At 35.4% G+C, this 24383-nt stretch overlaps 3 protein-coding genes across 3 annotated transcripts; 2 read left to right on the top strand and 1 right to left on the bottom strand.

Moving 5' to 3' along the window:
- Window positions 1-1725: 1725 nt before the first annotated feature.
- Window positions 1726-3834, bottom strand: LOC105164735 (GATA transcription factor 12). The gene is made up of 2 exons (XM_011083476.3): window positions 3316-3834; window positions 1726-2769 (listed from the first exon to the last, which is right to left on the bottom strand). The coding sequence occupies exons 1-2, from the start codon at window positions 3634-3636 to the stop codon at window positions 2011-2013; spliced, it is 1080 nt and encodes a 359-aa protein (XP_011081778.1). The 5' UTR covers window positions 3637-3834; the 3' UTR covers window positions 1726-2010.
- Window positions 3835-8675: 4841 nt separating this feature from the next.
- On the top strand, window positions 8676-13487 carry LOC105164734 (Thioredoxin superfamily protein). Its single transcript, XM_011083475.3, has 11 exons — window positions 8676-8876; window positions 9018-9062; window positions 9397-9453; window positions 10033-10102; window positions 10735-10776; window positions 10973-11046; window positions 11819-11889; window positions 12038-12120; window positions 12275-12384; window positions 12899-12961; window positions 13089-13487. The coding sequence occupies exons 1-10, from the start codon at window positions 8712-8714 to the stop codon at window positions 12959-12961; spliced, it is 780 nt and encodes a 259-aa protein (XP_011081777.2). The 5' UTR covers window positions 8676-8711; the 3' UTR covers window positions 13089-13487.
- Window positions 13488-16970: 3483 nt separating this feature from the next.
- LOC105164733 (homeobox-leucine zipper protein ATHB-15) lies at window positions 16971-22956 on the top strand. Its single transcript, XM_011083474.3, has 19 exons — window positions 16971-17398; window positions 18095-18314; window positions 18437-18596; window positions 18674-18774; window positions 18872-18962; window positions 19231-19326; window positions 19409-19522; window positions 19602-19685; window positions 19787-19942; window positions 20031-20105; window positions 20251-20357; window positions 20441-20633; window positions 20904-21089; window positions 21234-21314; window positions 21459-21593; window positions 21677-22002; window positions 22107-22212; window positions 22364-22513; window positions 22594-22956. Exons 2-19 carry the CDS (start codon window positions 18097-18099, stop codon window positions 22738-22740), a joined length of 2526 nt encoding a protein of 841 aa, XP_011081776.1. The 5' UTR covers window positions 16971-17398; window positions 18095-18096; the 3' UTR covers window positions 22741-22956.
- The last annotated feature ends 1427 nt before the right edge of the window (window positions 22957-24383 follow it).

The raw sequence follows: 24383 nt of genomic DNA on the forward strand, positions 1-24383 counted from the left end.
TTATTAAATTTATTGTTAATTAACATTATTTAACACAAAAAAATTTATTTCATAATGAATTTAGCAACAAGTTAAAAAAATTTAATTAGGAGGATTATATTCACATAAAGGAGGAATGGAAGTATATGTAATTGTATGTGGGATTCCAAACAAATTGGTGGTATAGGTAGAAGAATGGGTGATGAGGAAGGGTAATTAATATTGGTGGATGATGGGGGAATTAGGGGGTTAATTGAGGAATGCGAAGCTGTATTGAGAAATGAAAAGAATAAAGAATTGGTGGAGTCCGTGTCTGTCTGGCTCGCTCTCTCTCTCTCGCATCACATCACATGGTGTGCATGAAAGTAGGCACGTCTGCTGAGTTCTGACTCCCGAAAACCCCAACCCCCGCCCTTTTTATTTATATCTATGGACTCTTTCTCGAGAACCGATGAATTTGGGTGGCGGAAATTGAATTCCGTGCGAGAAGATATGATGATATGATTGCCTATATTTAACCAACACCCAACGGATTTCAGGAAACGAGGAGGTAATAACAATACATGAAAATGAAATTCCCACTATAATTTTTACGTACGGTAAAAAACAGATAGAAAAATTAAAGTCGTCTTCCACACAGACTCAGATCATTTTCTCTCTCTCTCTCTCTCTCTCTCTATATATATATATATATACACTGATTACTGACTAACATTCTCTGTTGGTAATTTTGTTTTGAGGAAATTCACCATCAGAAATACAATAGCATTATGCATCTTGTATATATTCTTCACTGAAATTTATGTGCCTCCAGAATTGTCTGGAAATTGTGCCCTCTTCTCTTGTTTTTACCAATCTAAATACATCAACACTACAGACTTCATGAGTATAATTATTCTTTTTCTTTTATTTTTTAAACCCTTTATTGTTTTATTGGGTGGAATGTGCATGATTTTATTTTACTTACTATATTTACATATTTATGAATTATGTGCTCGCAATTTTAATTTGTTAATGTCCAATTTTAACCGGCAATGTTACATGAATCTATGGTAAGGTATGTCCGAACGAAAATGGGCGAGTCAAACATATGTATTGTTAGTGAATCATGGTCCGCACACAAACTAATTCTCACAATTTCAATATATCCGAGAAAATGGGGGGAAAAACAAAAAATGAAAAAGTGACACTCCTGCACGTATTTTCTAGTTATGGACCAATACAAACATCTTTCAACATATATATCCACAAAATCACAATGAATGTGAGTTTTCTTGTCTGTGGAAAAAAAGGCAATATATGTATATATATATGCTACCGACATGTATCTAAATGGATTGGTAGTTTAATTGAAACAAATGCATGCAAAAATGATTGTTTACCACATAATTACCTCGATTAAAATGAAATTCTGTGTAAAATAAATTATTTTCGAGGATGTAGATAAAAAATTCTTACTAAAATTAGATTTGATTGAACTAAATCAATCACAAAGTAAATAAAATATACTTAATTGTCTTGTGATTCATCACTATCCCTTATTGTATCCAAATCACATGACAACTTGATTGTATTAGACATATAATTAGTTCAGATCCAAACTCGAATTGAATTAAAATTTCACGATGTAAACCATTGGGTGCGCAATTATATATGTTTAATCTCTCACTCACTACTCTTGATTATTTTCCGATCAAGCAACAGATAAAAATCAAATTAGAAAGTGAATGATGAAGAATGAGGAGATGTGCAAATTAGGAAAAATTGATTGATCAAGAATTGGCCAGATCATTGTGGCAAAAATACATTTCGAATTAAGGACATTTAGTAGTCCTTGCAGTCCTCTATTGTTACTCCTGATAAAAATTGACAAAGAAAAATACTACAAAATTCGATGAGTTAGGAATCAATTCTCCCAGCAACTAATGAACTAAAGATCAAAATATAAAATCAGCAAACTTGTCTAAATTTAAACTTCAAGGGCCTCCCACATGATTAAACTTACTGATCATACTGATCCCTTACTACCAATTAAATCAGCTGTCGAAAATCGGGCCCGATATGTTGATGAATCAAGTAATCATCACTGTTGGATACATCGAACATCATGCTCTGATGATGATGATGATGATGATGATGGTGCAGAAATTGCTGCTGCTGCTGCTGAGTTCTCAGCATCTCTTTCTGCCTTCTCAGCTCAAGAACTTTCCTGTGTGAATTGGAATGTTTGGTCAGAACAAAAGTCGGGCTAGCAGCGGGCCGGTATTCGGGTACCAGCCGCCCCGACTTGTACCTCACCCCACAGGCATTGCAGAGTGTCTTTGGACCCATGGGCCCGGTCCGCCACTGTGGCGTCTTGTCGGTGGCGCAATGCAGGCACTTCCGCCCCTCGCCACCTGTTGAACTATCAGGCACTTCCTTTTTCTTCTGGCCAGCTGGCTTCGTCGATTTTTTTCCCGCCGTAGTGGCAACATCGGACTCCGATGATGACGACATGGCAGGAACGTCGGGTGCTGCTGGTGTAGGGGACACGACAAGGAGGCGGGATGTCCAGTTGCCGGGGGCGGCGCGTGAGCGCTTGCTACGGGCCTTGGCGGGGACCGACATTTCAGAGCGGAGGATGGGGCCTGGACGAGAGGCTTCGGGCTGGAATTGGTAATGGTGACTCTCGGAATCTTCATTAGTTCGGGCCTTGACTCCTTGTATCAGTTGCATCTTCTGCATATCGTCACTAGAAAATGATTCCTCTACGAAATTGGATAGCCATTCCAGCTCAGCCAAATCGTCATACTGCAAAACGGGGAAAATAAGTTAATATTAAATGACTGAATAATTCACTTCATGTATATATATATATATATATATTTGGTATAATTCATTTTTTTTATAATTATTGCTTAATCACTATAACTCGATTACTCATCCAGAAAGCATACACTTGAGTTTGCAGCCTTCTTTTTCATCCAACATCATTTTTCAGGTTCATTCTCGGAGAAGGTTAGCAAAAGGATATATGCAACTTTAAAGTTCTGAAAATTCCAATTTTCCTTTATGGAAAAACTTATATATTTTTCTCCTCATAAAATATAGGAAAAGCTATATATTAGTATATATCTTAATCATTTATTTGTTCTTTCATATATTAAGGTTTGAAAGGTTAAAAGCAATGAGTTCCCATAGTAATTCTCAAAAACACTCCACTATTAAAAGACATATAAGTTAAACAAGAAAAGGTAATGCGAGAAATTAAATTCACTCATTTACAGAATTCATATTGATTAACTTGTCATGCAATCATATATTGGTTTGCATGAACACTTCAATCCAACGACATACCGGGACACAAAGTTCACTTGAGAAGTGCCCATCCGCCAGGCTGCGGTGCCCAACGATGTCGGCAGCGAGGAAATGTGGTTCAGCGGTAGAGAACGAGGAGTTGCATGAAGTGTCGACCGGCGTGGCAGAGGAGGATTCTGTGGAGGTCCCGGCCATGGCAGCATCAAGACAGCCATCGGCCGCTACCATGGTTTCGTCATTAGGCAAGTCTAGGAGGTCGTCAATGATGAAATGGTCGCCAGTTTTGGGGTCGGGGAGTCGTCTTTCAGGAGTGTGTTGAGCATGATAGTAGTTTGTTTCGAAGAATTCCGGAGTTTCCATGTCTACAAGACTCGGGATGTAAGAGGAAGGAGAAAGTTGAGAGAAATAGAGAGTATTGGTATGTGTGTGTAATTTTGAGGGGGGGGGGGTGGAGGGAGAGAGTTAAGGAGAGGAGTGAAGTTTTGGAGAGAAGTGAGGGGATAGGTTTATTTGCGCTTGAAGGGGACAGGAGGGGGCAGCTAAAAAACTGGATTTTGACGAGGAAAAACTATGGCTTTAAAAAGAGGTGGAGATTAGGTGGTTATAAAACGGGAATTAAAATGGGTAAATATTGATTGAGATTGTGGGTCGGAATTACGAGAATGCCCTCCTTCGTTCTTGATGAAATGACAAGAATGTCCTTATGGGTTCATAGACAAAAGGAGAAATTCTTGGTCATGGGGTGTTATGATCACGACGTAGTATTGGTGGACCACACGTGAGGTGTGGTGTTGGGGATGATTGATATACATTGAATTGCTATGCTAGCTATAGGAATGGTCTTTGCTTAAGAACTAGGTCATTCCACTGCACTCACACCACGTCCCTTTTCTTTCATCAGATAAGAAGGCCAAATTCACTGCAGAAAGTGCAATGGGACCATACAAGTTAGGGCTCCGCCCCTATGTGGATTTCATGCTTTTACCTTTTTTTTTATATATATGTATATATGATAACATACACACAACTACCAACATTTTTCCTGTTCTTGTTAGTGGTCAAACACTTATAAATTCATAGGTATGGGAAATTCACTTGGTTTTGTTTGGATAGTAAAGCATTTGAATTTGGACAACAACTAGAAATTTTAAAGGACTTTAATATTAAATCAAAATTACTCTATTCACCAATGAAAGGGAAAACAATTAGTATACGTTATTACAATTTATTTTATGGATTACAGAAAAATGACACTTTTCTCCCTGAAAGGAAAATTCATGAGTGAAGTTGCTGACAAAATTCATTTGTTCCCATTATATTGTTTATTCAATTTTTTTTTATTTAAATTAGATTTGATCTAATCAAATCAATCATACATACAGTTTGATGCACATGTCACGTGATTGGTCATTTTCTTGAATCTTAAACCAATCATACGACAAGTGTATTACAATTATCATATAATTGATTCAAATTTGACCGAACACTTGCATCATTGTATGCCAATACATCAAATGCGTACTTTTGCATTCTTGATATGTAAATAATATTTTTATACTTGTACTCATTAATTAACTAACGGCTTTTGTCATTCACTGCAAAGAAAAGTTACAGCACTTGTTTTATGCCAAGTTTCAATAAACTACTAAGACCCTGTTGTAAATAATATATATGGGGTCGATCTATTTAATGAGAAGTTTCGTATTCGATCTCCATCGAGTATTAAATTTTTTAGTGTCAACAGCATCTACCAATCGTGAGTGGAGATAGTTTCGAGCTCAATAGCCTTAAAAACATCTTGTGGGGGAAAAATAAATTAGGTTCGTAATTTAACCAAAAAAAATATATTTTTTTTTTCCAAAATTCATTCATTATAAAAGAATAACTTAATAGCTATACAAAAAATCGATACAAAATTTTTTGTTGAGCTAATAATCAATATATAATTATTTTTTTGTTAATTTATATTAGTAAGTAAATTCCTTTACTAAATTTATTAAAAATATTTTATTTGCTACTTAATTCAACGTTATTTTTTTTTATTATTATTATTGAGTCATTTTTTGAGGTGGTTTGTTACGTTATTATTGAGATTCATAAATTAGTTAGAAGTAATGATATGTTGACATCGAATACCTTAGGAATGGATCTAGGCAGGTTTGTCGCTGCGGCTCGTGCATTAGCGTCCAAGTTTTGCAGTTTTGATTCCTCTGCTTTAATTTTTTTTTTCTTTTTCTCTAATAGCATCGATCATTGTGCATTTAAATTATTTTTTTAATTTTAAATATATAGATTACTGATATTTAACCCTTTTTTAATACCGTTAATTTATTTTCTACCTTTTGTTTATTTTCGGACACTCCCACTGCTAAGCACGACGGTTACAGCTGTAATGAACGGTGCCGATTGCGCGAAGTGGTGCTGGACGGCGGGATCGTTCTCGGTGGTAAGCCGGCGGGTTTTATTACCACCACCTTGATTTTGAGCGAGTCGAAGGTTAGAAGGACCCGGGTTGGACTTGGACTTGGAGACACGTAGCTCTCGGGGGCCGGTTTGGAAGTTAATAACGTGGAAAGTGGGGTCCACTTCTTAGGACACAAATCCCTATGTTATATGGGGAGTGGATAATGCTGCGGTCATCAATCGAATTAGAGAGAGAGAGTAAAAAAAGAAGCAAATGTTATTTTTAAAAATATTTATTTATGTTATGTCATCTATATTAATTTTTTTTAAAAAAAGATATATTTTTCACTTATAAAGCCCGCTTATTTACATTACGACACTAATTTTTTAAATTATTAAAAATATCTTTTGTATATTAATATTTTTTAATCCCTAATCAAATTTCTATTCTCATCTATAGATCTATATTATCTATCTATATTAATATAAAAAAAAATTAATTACTCATAAACAATGATTTGCAACATCACAACACTAATTTTTTTATGTCGATAATATTTTTAAGTTCATTTTTTTATTTTTTTTTAAATGTAATATGTTGATCTATATATTTTATTTTTTTTTATGTATAATATATTTTTTAAAAATGTACAAATATTATTTATTAAGTGTACTTAAGAACAACGTGCCATAAACAAATTTTCTTCTCTGTATTTTTATCTAATTCGGTATGAAATTTTAGATAAGTATCGAAAAAGTAAAATATTATCATAATATTACTTGCAATAATAGTTTTGTTTAAAGTAGAGAATTAGTGATCTTGGATTTTTACTTTAATATGAAAGAGTGATGATAAGATAGTAATGTTGATATTAATATAATGTGAGATACATACTAAGACATTGTTCCAAACATATGTTCTTTTCTTGTACCTAATTTCAACCAAAATCCTCATGTTTGATCAGAATTTAGGTTTGATGAGTGATACTAATGGTTGTCGTCGTTATTTCTAAGTCAAGAATAGAGTGAAATCTATTTATATTTTAATATCAATTATAAAGTATGAAAAAATTAAAATCTCGATAACACTTTCCGATTTTGATGGGATCGAACTCAAATTCTCATACTCTTCCGATTTTATAATAACAATTTTAAATTTTTACGAATTATATTCGATTGCTAAAACGATCAAAACTTGTGCTGCTTATTTAAGTACTTAATATGTTTTTAATTAAATATAAAAATTAAAAAATAAGACAATAAGAACGGTAAAAATGCCAATACTGTTTCCCTTATTTTTTTCAATTATAATAAAAAATTAGAAATAAAAACATATGGATGTCGCTTTATTGATATGAGAATTGTGGTACTCCATATGACTTCTTCTTCTTTACAAAAAAGAAAGATCAATAAAGGAAACACGACTACCTAATTATTCCCTTCCCATTTTCTATAATATATATATATAAGCAATTTCTTGCTTCATTTGAAAGATTACTCTTTTTTTCAATTTTTTTCTGTTTTTTTTTTAAGATTTATTTTAGTTAATAATAATAAATAAAGAGAGAAAATTAGGGTGTTCCGTAGTGTCCAAATTGCACGTGAGGAAGGGTGGAGAGTGTGTCAGCTGAGCATGTGGGCGCCTAAGCTTGTATCAAAAGCCAAAAGTAGCGGTGACCCATGCTACGTGGCGACCATCTAATGGGGGTTCGCCTTTTCTTTCCTGCTTCCTCCTGTCTCTCACTCCCAACTCCAATGATATTTTGTAGCTCGCCGTAACGTGTTAGCACGTGCCGCACCCCTGTCACGTGCGTCTATTGCACCGCAGCATCTGTGGTCCCCCCACCCCCCCCCCCCCGTGTCACGTGCAAGGGATGCTCTTTCTCCCCTTTCCTTTTAAAGGCTCTGGGAATGAGATGGGAGTGGGTTGCATCACTTGCATTGCATGCATAACCCCATCCCCATACCATTACCAATATACTCCTTATAATTAAATGTCCCTCATTAGTGGACACACAAAATTGGATCAGACTTTTCCAAAAGAAACATACTAATTTATCACTAAATAACAAACTATATAATTAAAATAAAGCAACAAAGATAGTTCATATATATATATATATATTATTTTGGTTTTATTTTTTCTTTTTTTGTTAGCTTAAAAATTGAGATTCTTGGTTGAAAATACAAATATTTTTAACATTTCAATTCAATATTGAGTATTATGTGCTACAAAAAAAATATTTATAGAAATGAATAACATTAAACAAAAAGGTTTCAAAGTTGAAATTTAGTTTGAGATGATGGATTTTCCATGTCAAAATCAAAATTAAGCCACAAACTCAAGTCAACCTACCTTATCAAAACCACAAAGGCCTTCTCATGTTTGTTATTTCAGTAAAATTGTAGTTTTGATCCCATAAAATTGGTGGTGTTGCACTTTTAGTTTTGTATTTTTACGGAGTTAATATTTTTGATTCCACATAAGTAAAAAAACGTTACAGATATAGTTTTAAAGTTAACAGATTTGGTCCCACAATATTAGTGCATGAAACTACATCTCCAATTTTTTGTTTTTTTGAACTTTGTGGGACAAAAAAATATTAAACTGATAAAGTATAGGATCAAAAGTGCAAACTCTTTTCTCCGATGGGATTAAAAATGCAATTTACCTTATTCCTTCTTACTAGAATAGATCATGCCTTTGATGATAAATGATAATTATTCAATTACGAGATAATTGGAGGACTTGGGCCTTAATAATGTCACTACTATTGGGTTTGATTTTTTTTTTTTTGGATGTGAATCCATTCTAATTGGGCCTTATTAATAAAGTTAACCTCATAAATTTAAGTTCGGGCTATTGATTATTATTATGGAGGATGGGCCAATTTATGTTTACTTATTATGAGAACGGCCTGAACAATTCAGCCCATTAACGGGCCCAATCTCGGGCGTCCAGAACGTTTAAACGGAAAAGAAACAGAAGCAGAAGACGGATTTTCAATTCCAGGGAGATCGCAGATTCAGAAATGTCAACAAACAGCAGGAATGCGAGTCCAGTTCACTGGGTGAACCGTATGATTTCGGAGCCATACTATTTGCTCCACTTCTTAGCTTTCTTCTTCTACATTCCGGTCCGCTGCTCCGCCGCTCACGTCTTCTCTCCTGCCCGCTCAGCTCATCTGCTTCACCGAGTAATTATAAATTTGAATTGTGTTTTCGTTGTTTGTTTGAAGAAAAATCGATGTATTGATCGGTAATTGTTTTCAGTTAATAGTTTCGCATTTTCGTACTCAATTTGGTTAATGTTTGTTCGATTATTATTTTTTCTACAGGAGATTCAAGCGCTGCTCGCCTTTTGTGTTTTAGCTGCTATTAAGGTATGATTTCTATTTCTACTTTTTGCTTTGTGTGGTTATGATTAATTTTTGTATTCTCTTAATTTATAAGATACAAACGATTGTAAAGGAAACGGATAGATTTCTGATTCACTTTTGGTTCATGCTATTGTTAAGGTATAGTTATTGAAAATGTGTAATGTTTTCGAGCTAAGCAGGCATGAATAATTATGGAGGCAGAGAAATGATGTGTTAGTATCCAATCTTTGTATGTAGGATGTTACATTAAACAAGTGTTATTGTTCTAATTGTTTGAAGAGAGTCAGATGCGATAGTTCCTAACAAAATATTCTGTTTTTGTCGGTTTAACTTGCAGGTGGTACGAACAGAATCATGGGAGGCTTTTATAGCAGATACTTTATTCTTTGCAAAGGTGCCATATTCACTCCTTCTGAAATCTTGATTTGATTTCTCATCTGTTGGTATACGTTGTAGACAACAATTTCTCATTCATGAAAAACCACTATATAGATAAATACAAATGCACACATAGTGATAGGGCTATATAGTAAACTGCTGTTCTATGCAGATATTCATGCACTCATACATGCAGACATAGAGTATAAAGTTTGAGATTGTCGGAAAATGGGTGCTTTAGTAAATTGAGTGTTGTCTAGGAAAGAGGATATTAGAGCGTTTACAACACATACAAAAAGAAACAAATCTGTTCAACTTTTAAATGGACTTAGAATTGGTTTTCCTTTGAATCTTCTCCAGATGAGGTTTGTGTATCCTTCATGTGCTTTCTCTTACATATTACCTACACATAGATGTTATTGGATTTTCCAATGATAAAACAATGTTTGCAAGAAAGATTCATCTGAAGAACTCATCATTCTGTAATTAGGAAGAAGTTAGAGTATCATGCTAAACAAGGTTTATATGATACATAACTTTTCAACTCTCGTTATTTTTATGAAAAGTACTATTCCAATTTGAGTTCATCTTCCAGATTTTCCTTGCTGCTATTGCTTTGGTTGTGGATTATCGCTTGGCTTTGTGGTATGCAATAGCATTCCTGGGTATGTCTTTCCCTATTTTCATTTGTGTCCAATCTCTATCCCAAAATCACAATTCGAACCTTGTATTTAAATTTCATAATGTGATCTGAAGTATGATTTTAGCATGAAGTAGTTTCTTGTTCAATATACCTGATATATTGTTATACTGAAGGACTGAACGACATAAATGATCTTCCAAGTGAAAGTTTCATATATGATATAATAAAATGTAAAATATCTTGAAATCATACTGCGCCAAATTGACGTTCGACTTACTTTGGTTCATTAGATTCCACTGATATCATGATGGATGAAGTAGTTGCTATGCAATTGGACATCTACAACCATTAGCTTGAATATGTGAATGTGTAAAGTAGGTTTTAAGTTTGCCATGTTCATCGCTTAGTACAGGTCCTAATCTGGTCAAGTGACTGGATTTCGTCTTACATGAAAATATGAGTTCTTAACGGCCTTGATTTGTGTGGTTGTTGATTGATTGCTTGTTAGATGACTCCTTCTTTTGTTAATGACTATATATTGTTTCGAGTTGTCTATTTGGGTGATTACATATCACCAAAATTTAGTTTTCAACCATATAAAGTTTGTCAAATATTCTCAATTCTGAATTATTTTTTTATGTTTCTGCCCGACAGTTATTTACATTATCTCACAGCAACCTGCATATGGAGGACTAGGTACTACGATTATCACATTGCTTCTATTATATTTCTTCTATTCATTCTGCATCGACCTGGCTTCTTTAATAACAAGTTAATGACATCTTTTGCAAAAGTCAAAGTTGTGAACATGTAAAATGTAAGTTTTCTTATTTTAATTTTTTCTCTTCTCCTTGTCTAATTTTTGTGTTTCTTTGAACATTAACTGATCTAGGTACAAGTAGTCAATTGACACCGCTCCAGTTGGAAACTTTGCTTACTGAAGGGAACACATCAAAATTCTGGATGGTTGGTGTGTAGGCTTTCTCTTGGTACTTAGAACAATATGGTTCTATGCATTAAAAATCACAATGGAAGAGAAAAACGAAAGGACACATATTGATAACAAATTGCCAAATTGTAGATGCACTAGTTTAAAAGGGTAAGAACTCGAACCCTATATGTAAAAAATCAATAAACATGGTTCTGCATTTTGTTATTTTAGGTTCCAAAGGCCTTTCAGTGCTTCAATATCACTGATGGTCACCCTTTCCAGTGTTGTTACTACAACCATTAATAGAATTTCTAGGAATTCATTTCATTTTTTTGCCAGACTAATTTTTAAAACCAATAACTATATCCTTGAAATCTTTTATTATACATTACAACTTAGATTTATATTTATCAATGTTGTTGGAGTCTGGTCAGTTTGTATCATGTAGTTCTTATTAGCTCTTGCGAGATCATATGCATTCTCTGGAACTTAGGCTTGTCTCACGTATGAGTCATTTGATTATCTGTTGAATTGGAAATGGACTAGCTTATGGCTCTCTTCTCACTCTAATTAATTTTCAGAGCGTGTCAAGCAAAGTGCAGTTTCATTTGCTGAGCAACTGACTCTTGTATAAAAGTCAGTTTAACCATCTGCATGAATAATCAAACCATGCTGCACACAGCAAAATGGATTCCATAAATTAATCATTTTCACCTTTCAATAGGCATGGATTATTTTACTGTTGTTTGTTTCTTTTCCTCTGTTACCGGAGGAATTTCATTAGTTAACTTCATACGTTTTTGGCAGGTGGAATTTCGTTCATTGTCTATATCCAGTTGCATACTATCAAGTTCTTTTTTCCCTGACCTCTCAATAACGTGAGTCTTGAGCTTCCCCTATGCTCTCATGTTGATGTTATTTGTATTTTATTGATTCGCATTGTTGTCCTCAAACTGTTTCTTCTTTCATTTGTATCTTGTGTAACCAATTCGAAGCTTTCTGATGCTTGACTTTTTTCTGATACAGATTCTCAACTAAAAGTTTGTCCTTTGGGACAGTTGATCTTGGACTCTTCCCAAATGCTGCTGAGAAGTTTGGTATCAACCTTGGTATGGATTCATTTTAATTAGAGCTCATGGTTGTAACTTTCATTCGCTTCTATTACTTTCTTGAACCCACTTTTGTGGAATAAAATGTTATGCATTGGTTCTGCTGTCAATTTTATGCCATTCATGACTAATTCATTGGTGAACATCAATCCAGAAAGCCTTCACCAACTTCCAACTTACATATTGTTTCATGATGGAGCTGTGATCTCATGCTTACCCGAGGCGGATTCGGAAGCCAAACTTTTTGATTCTCCTGTGTCTAAGGTATGGTTATGAGCCAGACATGCGGTCCTAGGCCTGAACGCTGCTTCGTTGGTATTATTCTAAACAACAATTGGAATGGCGTTTTACCTGTTATTAACTTATTAACATAGAGCTCTCAGTTCCAATTGTACCCTGATTGTCCTGTATAAATTTATGTTGTTCAACTGTTGCATATTGTTAATTTTCCCAAACTTGTGCATGCCATATTTCCTTATACGTTGGACTTGGACAAAATAATTCTAGCACTATAACAAAACAGAAACTGGCTTCGTCTTTGCATGCTTGATATCCACAATTTTCCGGCTGTAGGATAGGACTTTCTGTATTTATTTGTAATTTGCTTCTTCAACTATTGTGAATGGCAAAAAAGTAATCATTGGACCTCTATGTCATTGAGTGCATAATTCTTTTTTCTTTTGCTGGTTGCTCATGAAAATAAATGTAGTAATCGTTGACTTCATTAATTTGGGTGATTGTTTTGTAATAATTAATCCCGCTGTTAATATTACTGCAGAAGCTTCTTTGCCGGCATTTTGAGCTTGACAAAATTCTCCTTGATTATATAAATGGTAAATAGGTAAGGAAGAGCGTTCTATGTCCTACAATCTCAGAGTTTTTAACTTTTGCTCGTACAATCATAGAATCAACTTCTCATTGAGATATTAAACTGAGCATTCAGTCACTTCTGTCTTATTCCCGTGCAGGTCTGAGGGGACGAGAAAATTTTGAAAGAACTTACTCCAGCATCTCGTCAAAGGATGGCAGCATCTCCCTGCTATATTCTCCTCTTTAGTCCCACTCCCATCACCCCGGACATTAGAAAAGTTTCAGTCCATGAAGACCGTGTAAGATTCGGAGGATAGTTGTTTAAAGCTAATCATAGACCCCTGGATATATTGCTCTATAAATAAGTATGGATTCTGTTGTACGGGTGCTCAGTTTGTCTCTCCAGAGGATTCAGCAGGGAATAATGCTTTTGTCCTGAGTGAATCAATAATTTTTGACTTGATCTTTTTTGTGTCTTACTATTAAGAACCTGACTTATTGTTAATTCATAGATAACAGATCATTGTGTGGACGAGTGGACTTCTTTTCCTCCTTTACATACTTGAGCACCACCTTTATATATTCTCTCCTGATTTCTTCTCCTGTCAATGTCTTCTGTACGATAAGTATCTACTTAATTTTGGTTACATGTAAAGCTAAAAATCAAGTTGCAATTTCGCACAACCAACTTCATTTGGTTTTATTGCAGAACTTGAAAGCTGCTGCTATTTGCATTTTGCAGAAGAATACACTGTTATGTTATCCAACACAAAGGATTCTTCTACCATCTCTATAGAAGGCATAGGTAATTCCCTATTCTCTCTATGATATATGATCATGAAATACTAAAGTTTATGAGAGGGAACCCGAATTCAGAAACGTGGTGTAACTGGACCAGGTTCCAGGGATGCATCTCCATTTAATTACCTAGAAAATCATTTTTTATTTTCATTTTAATTCCCTGAAAAAAGAAAAAGAGAGTAGTCGACGCCGAATATTCTTCTGATCAGCCAATGAGTGTGGAGCATCGTACCATTTTTTTGCCTTTAGTGGGGCAGGCATTAGGGCCTGGATCTCTTTCTTCGCGCCGCTTTTGCGGGCCCCGATTACAACCTGTCGGCTCAGGCCCACTCCCAAACGTCTTTTCATGCCTTCCACTTACTACAGTACGCGTGGATCCATCAGGCCCTACCCGTATTTTCTTATCATGGTATGTATTGTACTCGTACATGGGCGGCCCGTATCTCATGTCCCATCCGTTGAAATCGTGTATTGATTGACTTCTGATCGATTGATGTTGAAACTCATTTTTGTCCTTAGTCCTCAAATAATTTAATTATTATTTATCTCATAATCTTTTTATTAAATTAAAAGACTATATATAAACATAGAGCACTAACTAGTAACAAATTTTTTCGTCTTTGAATCTGGAATGTGTCTCACGCGTCACGGCTTCTTTTAAAGACCGCGCGTGGCCGAAATTGTTGGGATGCTTTAGCCTTGACAAAAGTAAGGAGTGGCCCGAGTGGGGGGTATAGCGTTAGCGTGAGAAATAATAAAAGGAAAAGAATGGGATGGGGAGGAGGGGGGGCGTGGAGCACGATATAAAGTTCCCACCCCATCTTCACGCGTGCGGGCCACACTCCCAGAAATGTGGGCCATACGCAGATACGGTCGGTCTCCCGTTAAGCACACGCCAGACATTGTTCAGGACACGTGCTTGCTTCTGCATTTTCTCATTTACCTTTTTCACCTTTTCTTTTCTTTTTTTTTTCCTAGTAATTGAAGTAATTGGTTATTAATTGTCTTCACATGGTTTGCAATTTTGGACAGTCTAGTCTAGTCTACATCATATGAAATTACTAGCAAGTACAAATTTAACATATTTATTAAAGGCACAATCATTAATCAAACTATTGATTGCTTCAAATAAAAATAAACGAGAGATTACAACATCAAAAAAGTCATAATTTGTAATCCAAACAGCTCTATTCTTAAATGATTTAATCTGTCTGCATGTCTTATTGCGACCAATTCGTACTAAAAATACTAATCTTAATTCAAAATTCTGACCATCAAGAAATTTAACAATACATTATTTCTCACAAATTCGTCTATACAACAAATATAGAGTGAAAAAAGTGAAACAAAGATTGAGTTGCATCCATTTGATTCTTGAAAAAGGGAGCAAGGGGAAAAGCTAATCAAACCCTCCATCAAAGGAAGAGTCTATGTGACTCAACTCAAGTGATTAAAATTTACCTAATCTTATCTTATGTTGTTGATATGATCTGCAAAAACACGCTTTTAACCAAGAAAAGTGTTTGACAGAGGTGTAGAAAATAGGAGCCCTTTTTTTCTAAGTCTACATTTGAGTGCTTAGAAATATGGGTAAAAATCAAAGATATGTATATTTAGCCACTTGAATTGGTCTGCCATTTTTAACCAATAAAACCCCAACTAAACTAATGTGTATGTATGTTCAAATTTTCAAAGCAGTGGCAGAACTTAAGGAAGACCACTACCACTGCTCAACCATTCACTACATTTTAAATACTTAGTAACAAAATAATATTATTCTAATTAGATTAAGAATTATCTATTATATTTATTTTTATATTATATATGATTCATTACATTATTTAATATATTCAAATTAAAAATTAATTTTATACATCGATATTCAAGTAAACAAACACTGTAAAAAAAAAACTGGTATGAAGTAGACAAATAATGGTATTCTAGTTTGATTATGAGATTTTAATTTTATGAATCAAGTAATATATCCATAATTTATTTTAATTTAGATTTTGAGGTGTCAGAAGCTAATTAAATGTATAGGGTAGGAGTGCATTTAATGAGGACATGATTGATCCTATGATATTTTGGGGGTATCATATCAGACAAATGGAATGTAGAAATATTTGTTGTTTTTTGATACTTTTGATAAATATAATAATAATAATGAGAGAGGAATATATATATACATATATATATATAATGCAGACATAAAATTGATGAATTTAGAGAGAGAGAGAGAGAGAGAGAGAGAGAGAGAGAGAGAGAGAGAGAGAGAGAGAGAGAGAGAGAGAGAGAGAGAGAGAGAGAGAGAGAGAATGATGAAGAATGAAACAAAAGCATGATTGCTGCCGGCTATCCATACAAAATACACTCTCAGTTTCAGCCTCAGCCTCAGGCGCATGCACTCCTCTCTCATTATTTTGTCCTTCCTTCCGTTTTACCCCATCCCCCCCACCAAACAACCCCTTACCCCTTATTCCCCCCCAACACACACAAAGTTAAAACTATTTTCTTCAAACTTATATTTTAAATATATGATAATATAATAGTAATATATACAGATATAAAACATGTTTAGTTTCTCTAATTTTATTTAAATCTTAAAATTTGAAATTTTGGGATCAATGAAATAATATAATTTACCAGATGCGGAAAAAAAAAATAGGAATTGATTAATTGAGAGTGCAGACAAATTCAGTAGGCATTGGGGAATGTTGAAATGTAATGTACAATGAACAGTTATTGATATCAAATTTATATAACCACATTAGACAATCAATCAAGAACTACTATTAGTAGATTAAAATTTATATTAAATAAAACCCGTATGTACGTATTAACAATATTCGAATTTTTTTAATTTTATGATCATAAAAATTTAATTTCATCAACTAAATTATAATTTATTGGGTTCATTAATAATTCTTTTCAATACGTGTTTTGTTGAGTCTTAGGAATTTAGTTGAATAAGATCAATTTCAATTAGGAAAAAGGTCTGAAGCTACTTTGACGAAAAATTATTATTATTTTCCCATTATTGGAGTCCATAAGAAATAGAATGGGTAAGAAATCCATAAACTATATTGTCAAATTTAATCAATTATATTTAGCAAAATTATTGAAATTATGATTGTGATAGTTTATCAGAAATTGATAGTAAGAAAGAAAAGGGAAAGGAAATAGAGAAAGAAGGGAAGGGAAAGGCTAAAAAAGAAAAGAGAAACAGCGGAAAGCAAAAAGAACATTCAAACTGATTTACTCCCCCAAAAATGGTCTCCACTTCTCACTTCTGTCTCCTCTTTTCCCTTTCTCTATAGACACAAACACATACACACACTTCCAAATCCAAACACACACACTTACATCATATCTTCTTTCTTTCTCCTTCAAAAACACACCAAAACGAACCCATTTACGTATACGTAAATCCTTATATATATATATATCTTCGTGTGAAGTCTTGGATGGTTTTGGAGGCCGTTCAGTTGAACAGTTCAGCACATATACGCAAGAGCCCGAATTTGATTTTCCGGAAAGGGTCGTTCTCTTGAAAAAGAAAAAAGAACGCTAGAAAACGGTGATCATGGAAGATCTGCGTTTAGTGCTTCACGCTGTGTGCCTCTGAAGAAACACGACGATAGCGTTTGCCTTCAAACGAGCCTCACAGGTAAGGCACAAACATCTACATATCTTGTATGAATGTGTGTGTGTCTGTGTGTGAGTTTCTTGAGGTTTCTTGAATTTGAAGAGTAGTGGAAGTTTCAAGACGCTTCAGACACAAGCTTCACCGGGAATTAGATATTTTTCACTTCTTTGAAAAGACACATGCGGGTACTCGGAAAAATATTTTATGTGTATGCCTTCTAAGTATAAATGTTGCGTGCATGTGCATATCTATACGCAGATCCACACTTAGAGACACCTGAAGAGTTACGTTGCTTATGTGGGCTGCCATGGGTTCGTGATTTTATGAGGATCTGAGGGAGAAAGTTATCCACTTTGTGTGATTATAATTCACACACATATAGATGAAGACGATTGCTTAACTCTTTGATTTGAGCTTAAAAAAATTGGGGATAGGGTCAAAGAGTTTGAAGGAAGACAGAAAGTTTCTATCTTTATTTGTTGTATTGTTAACTAGTTAGGAAGGAAGAAAGTCTTAACAATTTGAAGTGGCTTTTCTGGTTTTGGTCTTGGTAGAGAACTTGGCACCATTAAACCCATCCTCTTGAAATTCGTATCTGAAATGTTGCAAAATTGGGTTTTAATCTGAACTCATCATTCATTTCTCGTGCAAGAAAAGGTGGGTTTTTTATTTGTTTCTTGTGGGTAAATTTTGTGAGTGAATCTTGATTTCTTGAAGTTATGATGGCGGTGACGTCGGCCTGCAAAGACAGTAGCAAAATGGGGGTAGATAACGGCAAGTATGTGAGGTACACTCCTGAGCAGGTGGAGGCTTTAGAAAGGTTGTACCATGAGTGTCCTAAGCCCAGTTCACTCCGCCGGCAGCAGCTAATCCGGGAATGCCCTATTCTCTCCAACATTGAGCCTAAGCAGATCAAAGTTTGGTTTCAAAACAGAAGGTCTATATAACTATAATGTATTTCAAGTGTTGATTAGACAAGGATCTGTGCTTTAGTACTTTGCCATGAGATTGCTGATATTTCATGGAATTTTGCTTTATTATTCTGTATTTTCGATACAGATGCAGGGAAAAACAGCGAAAAGAGGCGTCACGCCTTCAAGCTGTAAATAGGAAATTGACGGCAATGAATAAGTTGTTGATGGAGGAAAATGATCGGTTGCAGAAGCAAGTTTCCCAGCTGGTGTACGAGAACAGTTATTTCCGTCAGCAGACTCAAAATGTAAAGGAACATTTTCTTTTGAATATCTGTTCTTAATTCTCCGTGTTTCTGATAATCTTGTATTTCTGGTTCCGCAGACAACACTGGCCACCACCGATAACAGTTGTGAATCGGTGGTAACAAGTGGTCAGCACCACTTGACTCCTCAGCATCCACCTAGGGATGCCAGTCCTGCAGGGTGAGTGAAGAATATTTTTTCTTCTTTTGTGTCCATTACTTTACTGTTCTTCTTCTTGCCTTTGATAACTTATGACTTTTGCTTGTATCTTGTCTAGACTTTTGTCCATTGCGGAGGAGACTTTAACAGAGTTTCTATCAAAGGCCACTGGAACTGCTGTGGAGTGGGTCCAAATGCCTGGGATGAAGGTAATATTGTCCTTCTCTGCTTGTAGGTTGAAATGAGATAATTATTGCTCCACATAGATTTTTATTATAGGATAAGAAAAGAGACTTCGTAAACTAAAGTCGAATACTTTTAACAGTTTTCTAAGTTAAAGCTGCATTCTCTTCTGTTTTTGTATATATACATTCTAATTGTTATAATTTCTTCTGGCCTGATATTTGGAGGTTCCCCTCCAAGATATGTTATATTCCTCCACCATTCTAAAATTTCATGTGCTTCTCTGATTTGCAGCCTGGTCCGGATTCCATTGGAATCATTGCTATTTCTCATGGTTGCACAGGTGTAGCATCACGTGCATGCGGCCTTGTGGGACTAGAACCCACACGAGTAAGTTTTGAACAAGCCTTTGTGGTTATGTTGAGCATTGTGCAGTTCCGTTGAATTAATTCTAAATCCTGAACATAATCAGGTTGCCGAAATCCTAAAAGATCGGCCTTCATGGTACCGTGATTGCCGAGCTGTGGATGTGCTCAATGTGCTGTCTACTGGAAGCGGTGGAACTGTTGAATTGCTGTACATGCAGGTTTGATTCTATCTTTATGTGGCAGTCATTTATGTTGTTATTGTCTAAAAGCTAAATATTTCTTTGAAAATTGATTCAGCTCTATGCACCAACCACACTGGCTCCTGCTCGTGACTTCTGGTTACTTCGCTATACGTCTGTTATGGAGGACGGAAGCCTTGTGGTATCTTCCAAACTCTAAATTTCGTAGTGAAAAATAGAATATGGATCTCTTTACACTTATGTCTGTTTCGTGCATTTACTGAGCAAATCCTCTGCATGTAGGTATGTGAGAGATCACTGAACAACACTCAGAATGGTCCCAGCATGCCTCCGGTGCAGCATTTTGTAAGAGCAGAAATGCTTCCAAGTGGATACCTAATAAGGCCGTGTGAAGGTGGTGGATCCATTATCCATATTGTTGACCATATGGATTTAGAGGTATCTTAGCTGCTCTGTTAATCATATTAATTAATCCCTTGCTTCTTGAGCTGATTGAGTAAGAAATCTATATTATTGTGCTTGGCAGCCTTGGAGTGTTCCTGAAGTGTTGCGTCCTCTATATGAATCATCAACCCTACTTGCTCAGAGGACAACTTTGGCGGTATGCCTATCATTATACAATCCCCTCCCCCCAACCCAGAAAATCAGAACTTCCATTTCTATGTTGTACTCTTGAAATATGTGGTGCTTTCATCTATAACATCCGCGTTGAGGCACATCTGATAAGGTATGATGGATGATTTCAGGCTTTACGCCAGTTGAGGCAGATCTCTCAAGAAGTTTCTCAGCCTAGCGTCACTGGTTGGGGAAGAAGACCTGCAGCTTTGCGTGCTCTTAGTCAAAGATTGAGCAGGTCAGTTTCTTAATATTTGATATTTTCCGCAGAGCCATTTAGCAATCTTAACAAGTATTTTATCCATCTCTTTTAATATGCAGAGGTTTTAATGAGGCTGTAAACGGGTTCACAGATGAGGGTTGGTCCATGATAGAAAGTGATGGCATCGATGATGTTACCGTCCATGTGAACTCTTCCCCGGGAAAGTTGATGGGAACAATTCTAACCTATGCAAATGGATTTCCATCTATGAGTAATGCAGTGCTATGTGCTAAGGCATCCATGTTATTACAGGTGAGGATTTCAACTTTGAATCAATAATTATGGTTCGATTATGAATTCTGTTACTGTAATCATGAGAGAAGAATACAATCAGTTATTGTTGCGGGTTTAATCTAAAAAGGCTACATACTTTGGATGGGTTTTTCATCTTCTTGTTGGGTGGACGACCAAGACGTTATGTACTTTAAGTTAGAATCGGCATTTCCTGGGAAACCACTTACAACTGCATAACATTGTTCAATAACACATTATTTATTATATTTGCATTTTCTTTTCGTGCAGAATGTTCCTCCTGCTATACTGTTAAGGTTTCTACGGGAACACCGATCAGAGTGGGCTGACAGTGGTATTGATGCCTACTCTGCTGCTGCTGTTAAAGCAGGTCCGTGCAGTTTACCTGTGTCTCGAGTTGGATGTTTTGGTGGCCAGGTTATTCTTCCATTGGCTCACACTATTGAGAATGAAGAGGCAAGTAATTTAATTTTAACCTCTATATCTGTTTCTGGCTGAGTATATCTTTATGATGTGTCGTGTAAATTCTATAATTTGTTTCATTTTCTTGGTGCTTTGTCTTATCTTTAAATTTCTCTTTCTCTTGCTGCTGTGGAACAGTTTATGGAAGTTATTAGGCTGGAAAATATGGCACAGTATCGGGACGACATGATTATGCCTAGCGATATCTTCCTCTTGCAAGTGAGTGATTCATCCTTGACTGAAATCATAGGCATGTGGGACTAACGTGTGTTTCTAAAGTTCTTAGCTTTTCATGCGCACGATTCAACGTGAGCATTATAATGCTTGTTTGTATTCACTTATCTTTATACGGTGATTGATCAGGTCTGTAACGGAGTGGATGAGAGCGCTGTCGGCACCTGTGCAGAACTTATATTTGCTCCTATTGATGCCTCTTTCTCTGATGATGCACCCCTTCTTCCATCTGGTTTCCGCATAATTCCGCTTGATTCAAAAACCGTAAGGGTTGCTTGAAACAATATAATTATAAATCTTTCTCAGTTGTATTTGCTCCACGCTCACATACTCTCAAACTATTGTAGGACGCCTCTACTCCAAACCGTACACTGGACCTTGCATCGACACTCGAAGTTGGACCTACAGGAAACAGATCACCTGGTGATCATTCAAGGAACGCTGGGACTGCAAAATCGGTCATGACAATAGCATTTCAATTTGCATTTGAGATTCATCTTCAAGAAAGTGTAACCGCTATGGCTAGACAGTATATTCGAAGCATCATTTCATCTGTTCAAAGGGTGGCTTTGGCGCTCTCCCCTTCTCGTCTCGGTCCTCATGCTAGTTTGCGGCCTCCACCTGGTACGCCAGAAGCACAGACACTTGCACGTTGGATTTGCCAAAGCTATAGGTAACATGATCTGATACTTTTTCTTCACAATCTTTTATTCTCAATTATACTGATTCTATATGATAATTACTATTAACTCTCCAACTCATAATTTTCCTTTGCAGATTTTTCTTAGGTGTTGAACTCCTCAAAACCCCAACTGAAGGAAGCGACTCTGTTCTTAAAACCCTTTGGCATCATTCTGATGCTGTGATGTGTTGCTCACTAAAGGTATATTATAATCTGAAAAGAGTTATTTGAATCTTTTACATATCTTCATGTAAAGCTATTCGGATCATCTTGTTCAGACACATAATTGTCGTAGTTTATGCGAACGTTAATATTTGATGGTTACTCTTAACGTTCTCGAAACCACATGCAGGCGCTGCCGGTGTTCACATTTGCAAATCAGGCAGGACTAGACATGCTGGAGACAACCTTAGTTGCACTCCAAGACATTACGCTCGAGAAAATCTTCAACGACAATGGAAAGAAGACTCTTTTTGCCGAGCTTCCACAGATCATGCAACAGGTACAATTCTTTACATACTTAATGTGCAAACACATAGTTCAGTGAATTTGGTAATAAGAAATTGGATTATTTTCTTGCAGGGTTTTGCTTGTCTTCAAGGTGGGATCTGTTTGTCAAGTATGGGTAGGCCGATATCGTACGAGAGGGCGGTCGCGTGGAAGGTGTTGAATGAAGAAGAAGATGCACACTGCCTCTGCTTCATGTTCATCAACTGGTCCTTTGTTTGATCCACACGCCATCACCATATAATACATATCCAGGAAAACAGCAGTAGATTTAAACCATCACATTTTGACCCCTCTCTTTGATGTTGTTCAGCCATGTCATGTGCACAGCAGCAGGCAACTGGATCATGATCATCTACTTCTCTTTTGTTTTAAGTTTGTAGCGTAACCCTAACTCTAAATTATCCTTAATTTATGTCAAAATACTGTTTCTCTTCCCATCTTGTCTGCTTAATTAACTTATTTAAGTAATAATTAATACTAAAATTAGATAAGTAACTACTACTAAATAGATAAAGACCAAACATATATCCATGAAATTCGTACTTATAATTTTATAGTCGTTAGTTTCGACTTTCTCACTTGTGCCCTTTTGTTGTATTAAGAACATAGGGGAAGTCATGTAGACGAACTCAAAAAATATGATGATCTTTTAGAATGAAAATGCAGCACATTCTCTTTGTTTTCAAATAAATTAATCCATTACCTGATAATAAAATTCAAAAAAGAAAAAAACTTGTCATTTTAAAAATCTGAGAAAAAAACTAATTTTCCTTCGTTGGGAAAAAAAAAAAAAAAAAAGAGGAGAAAAAGTTGATGTCTTGAGCAGTATTTGATGATTAATGGGAGTGGGGTCAGGTTTGTTTGGGCATATAGGCCTCTCAAAATGCTTCCAACATCTACTAAATCTCCACTGACAAGAGATGGGTTTATGAGACAAGAATGTCTAAAATGGTTTGTGATCAAGTTGAAGAGTGTATGATAAATTCATGATGGCCTCCAATCACAAGTTTCCTGAATGCTGTCTGATTTCTATTGCTCAGATTCTCTGTCTGACCCCTCCATTTTGGAAACTATAATAATATTTGCTATCTTCTTTTTCCTTGAATGAGGAGAAACAAGATGCAGTAATTGAACACTGTAAAGTGTATCATGTTTTCACCCTATCTTCACCTATTGTGGCCACACACACTCTCTGAATTCACCCTATACTTTTTCTGAAAATGAACAATTCTACCCAACACAAACACTCGGGAAATTTTATGATGCGTACGTGAATTTGTATCTGCATGAGTTACGAATACTTAGATTAACTTATAGTAATGATGTTATTGGTAATATAACGACTTATAATTGATGTGGGTACAAATTCACATGAACAACATCGTTATGCCCCAAATTCAACAAATTCCTTGTCTTTGCGCTATAGTCTTGTATTTTTCAACATTTTACTATTAGGAAAACTCTTAACTCAGACTGATATTTGATTATATTTGAGTCAATTACATGATAATGTAATACTTATTATGTAAATTGGTGTATAATTAAAATAAAATGATCAATTACATTAAATATGTCAAGTATATTACACTTACTATGTGACTGATTAGGTTTGACCAAACTTGATTTGAGTAAAAAAAATTTGTTGTGCAATATGAAAGTCATTTTATTTTCACTTTAACCTTTATTATATATAATTATATCTTGTCTTGTTTTCGCATGGTGGCTTAGAAAAGTTACTTTGAAGCTGTTAGCATGCTTTATTTGACAATATATATATATATATATATGTATATATTAATTGATAGAGAGGTTTCCAGTTCTCCACTCACATTAATTTAAAAACACTTAGCAAGCTTCTTTTC

This window comes from Sesamum indicum, linkage group LG6 (genome assembly GCF_026168435.1).
Source record: "Sesamum indicum cultivar Baizhima isolate 11 linkage group LG6, ASM2616843v1, whole genome shotgun sequence".
Lineage (NCBI taxonomy): Eukaryota > Viridiplantae > Streptophyta > Magnoliopsida > Lamiales > Pedaliaceae > Sesamum > Sesamum indicum.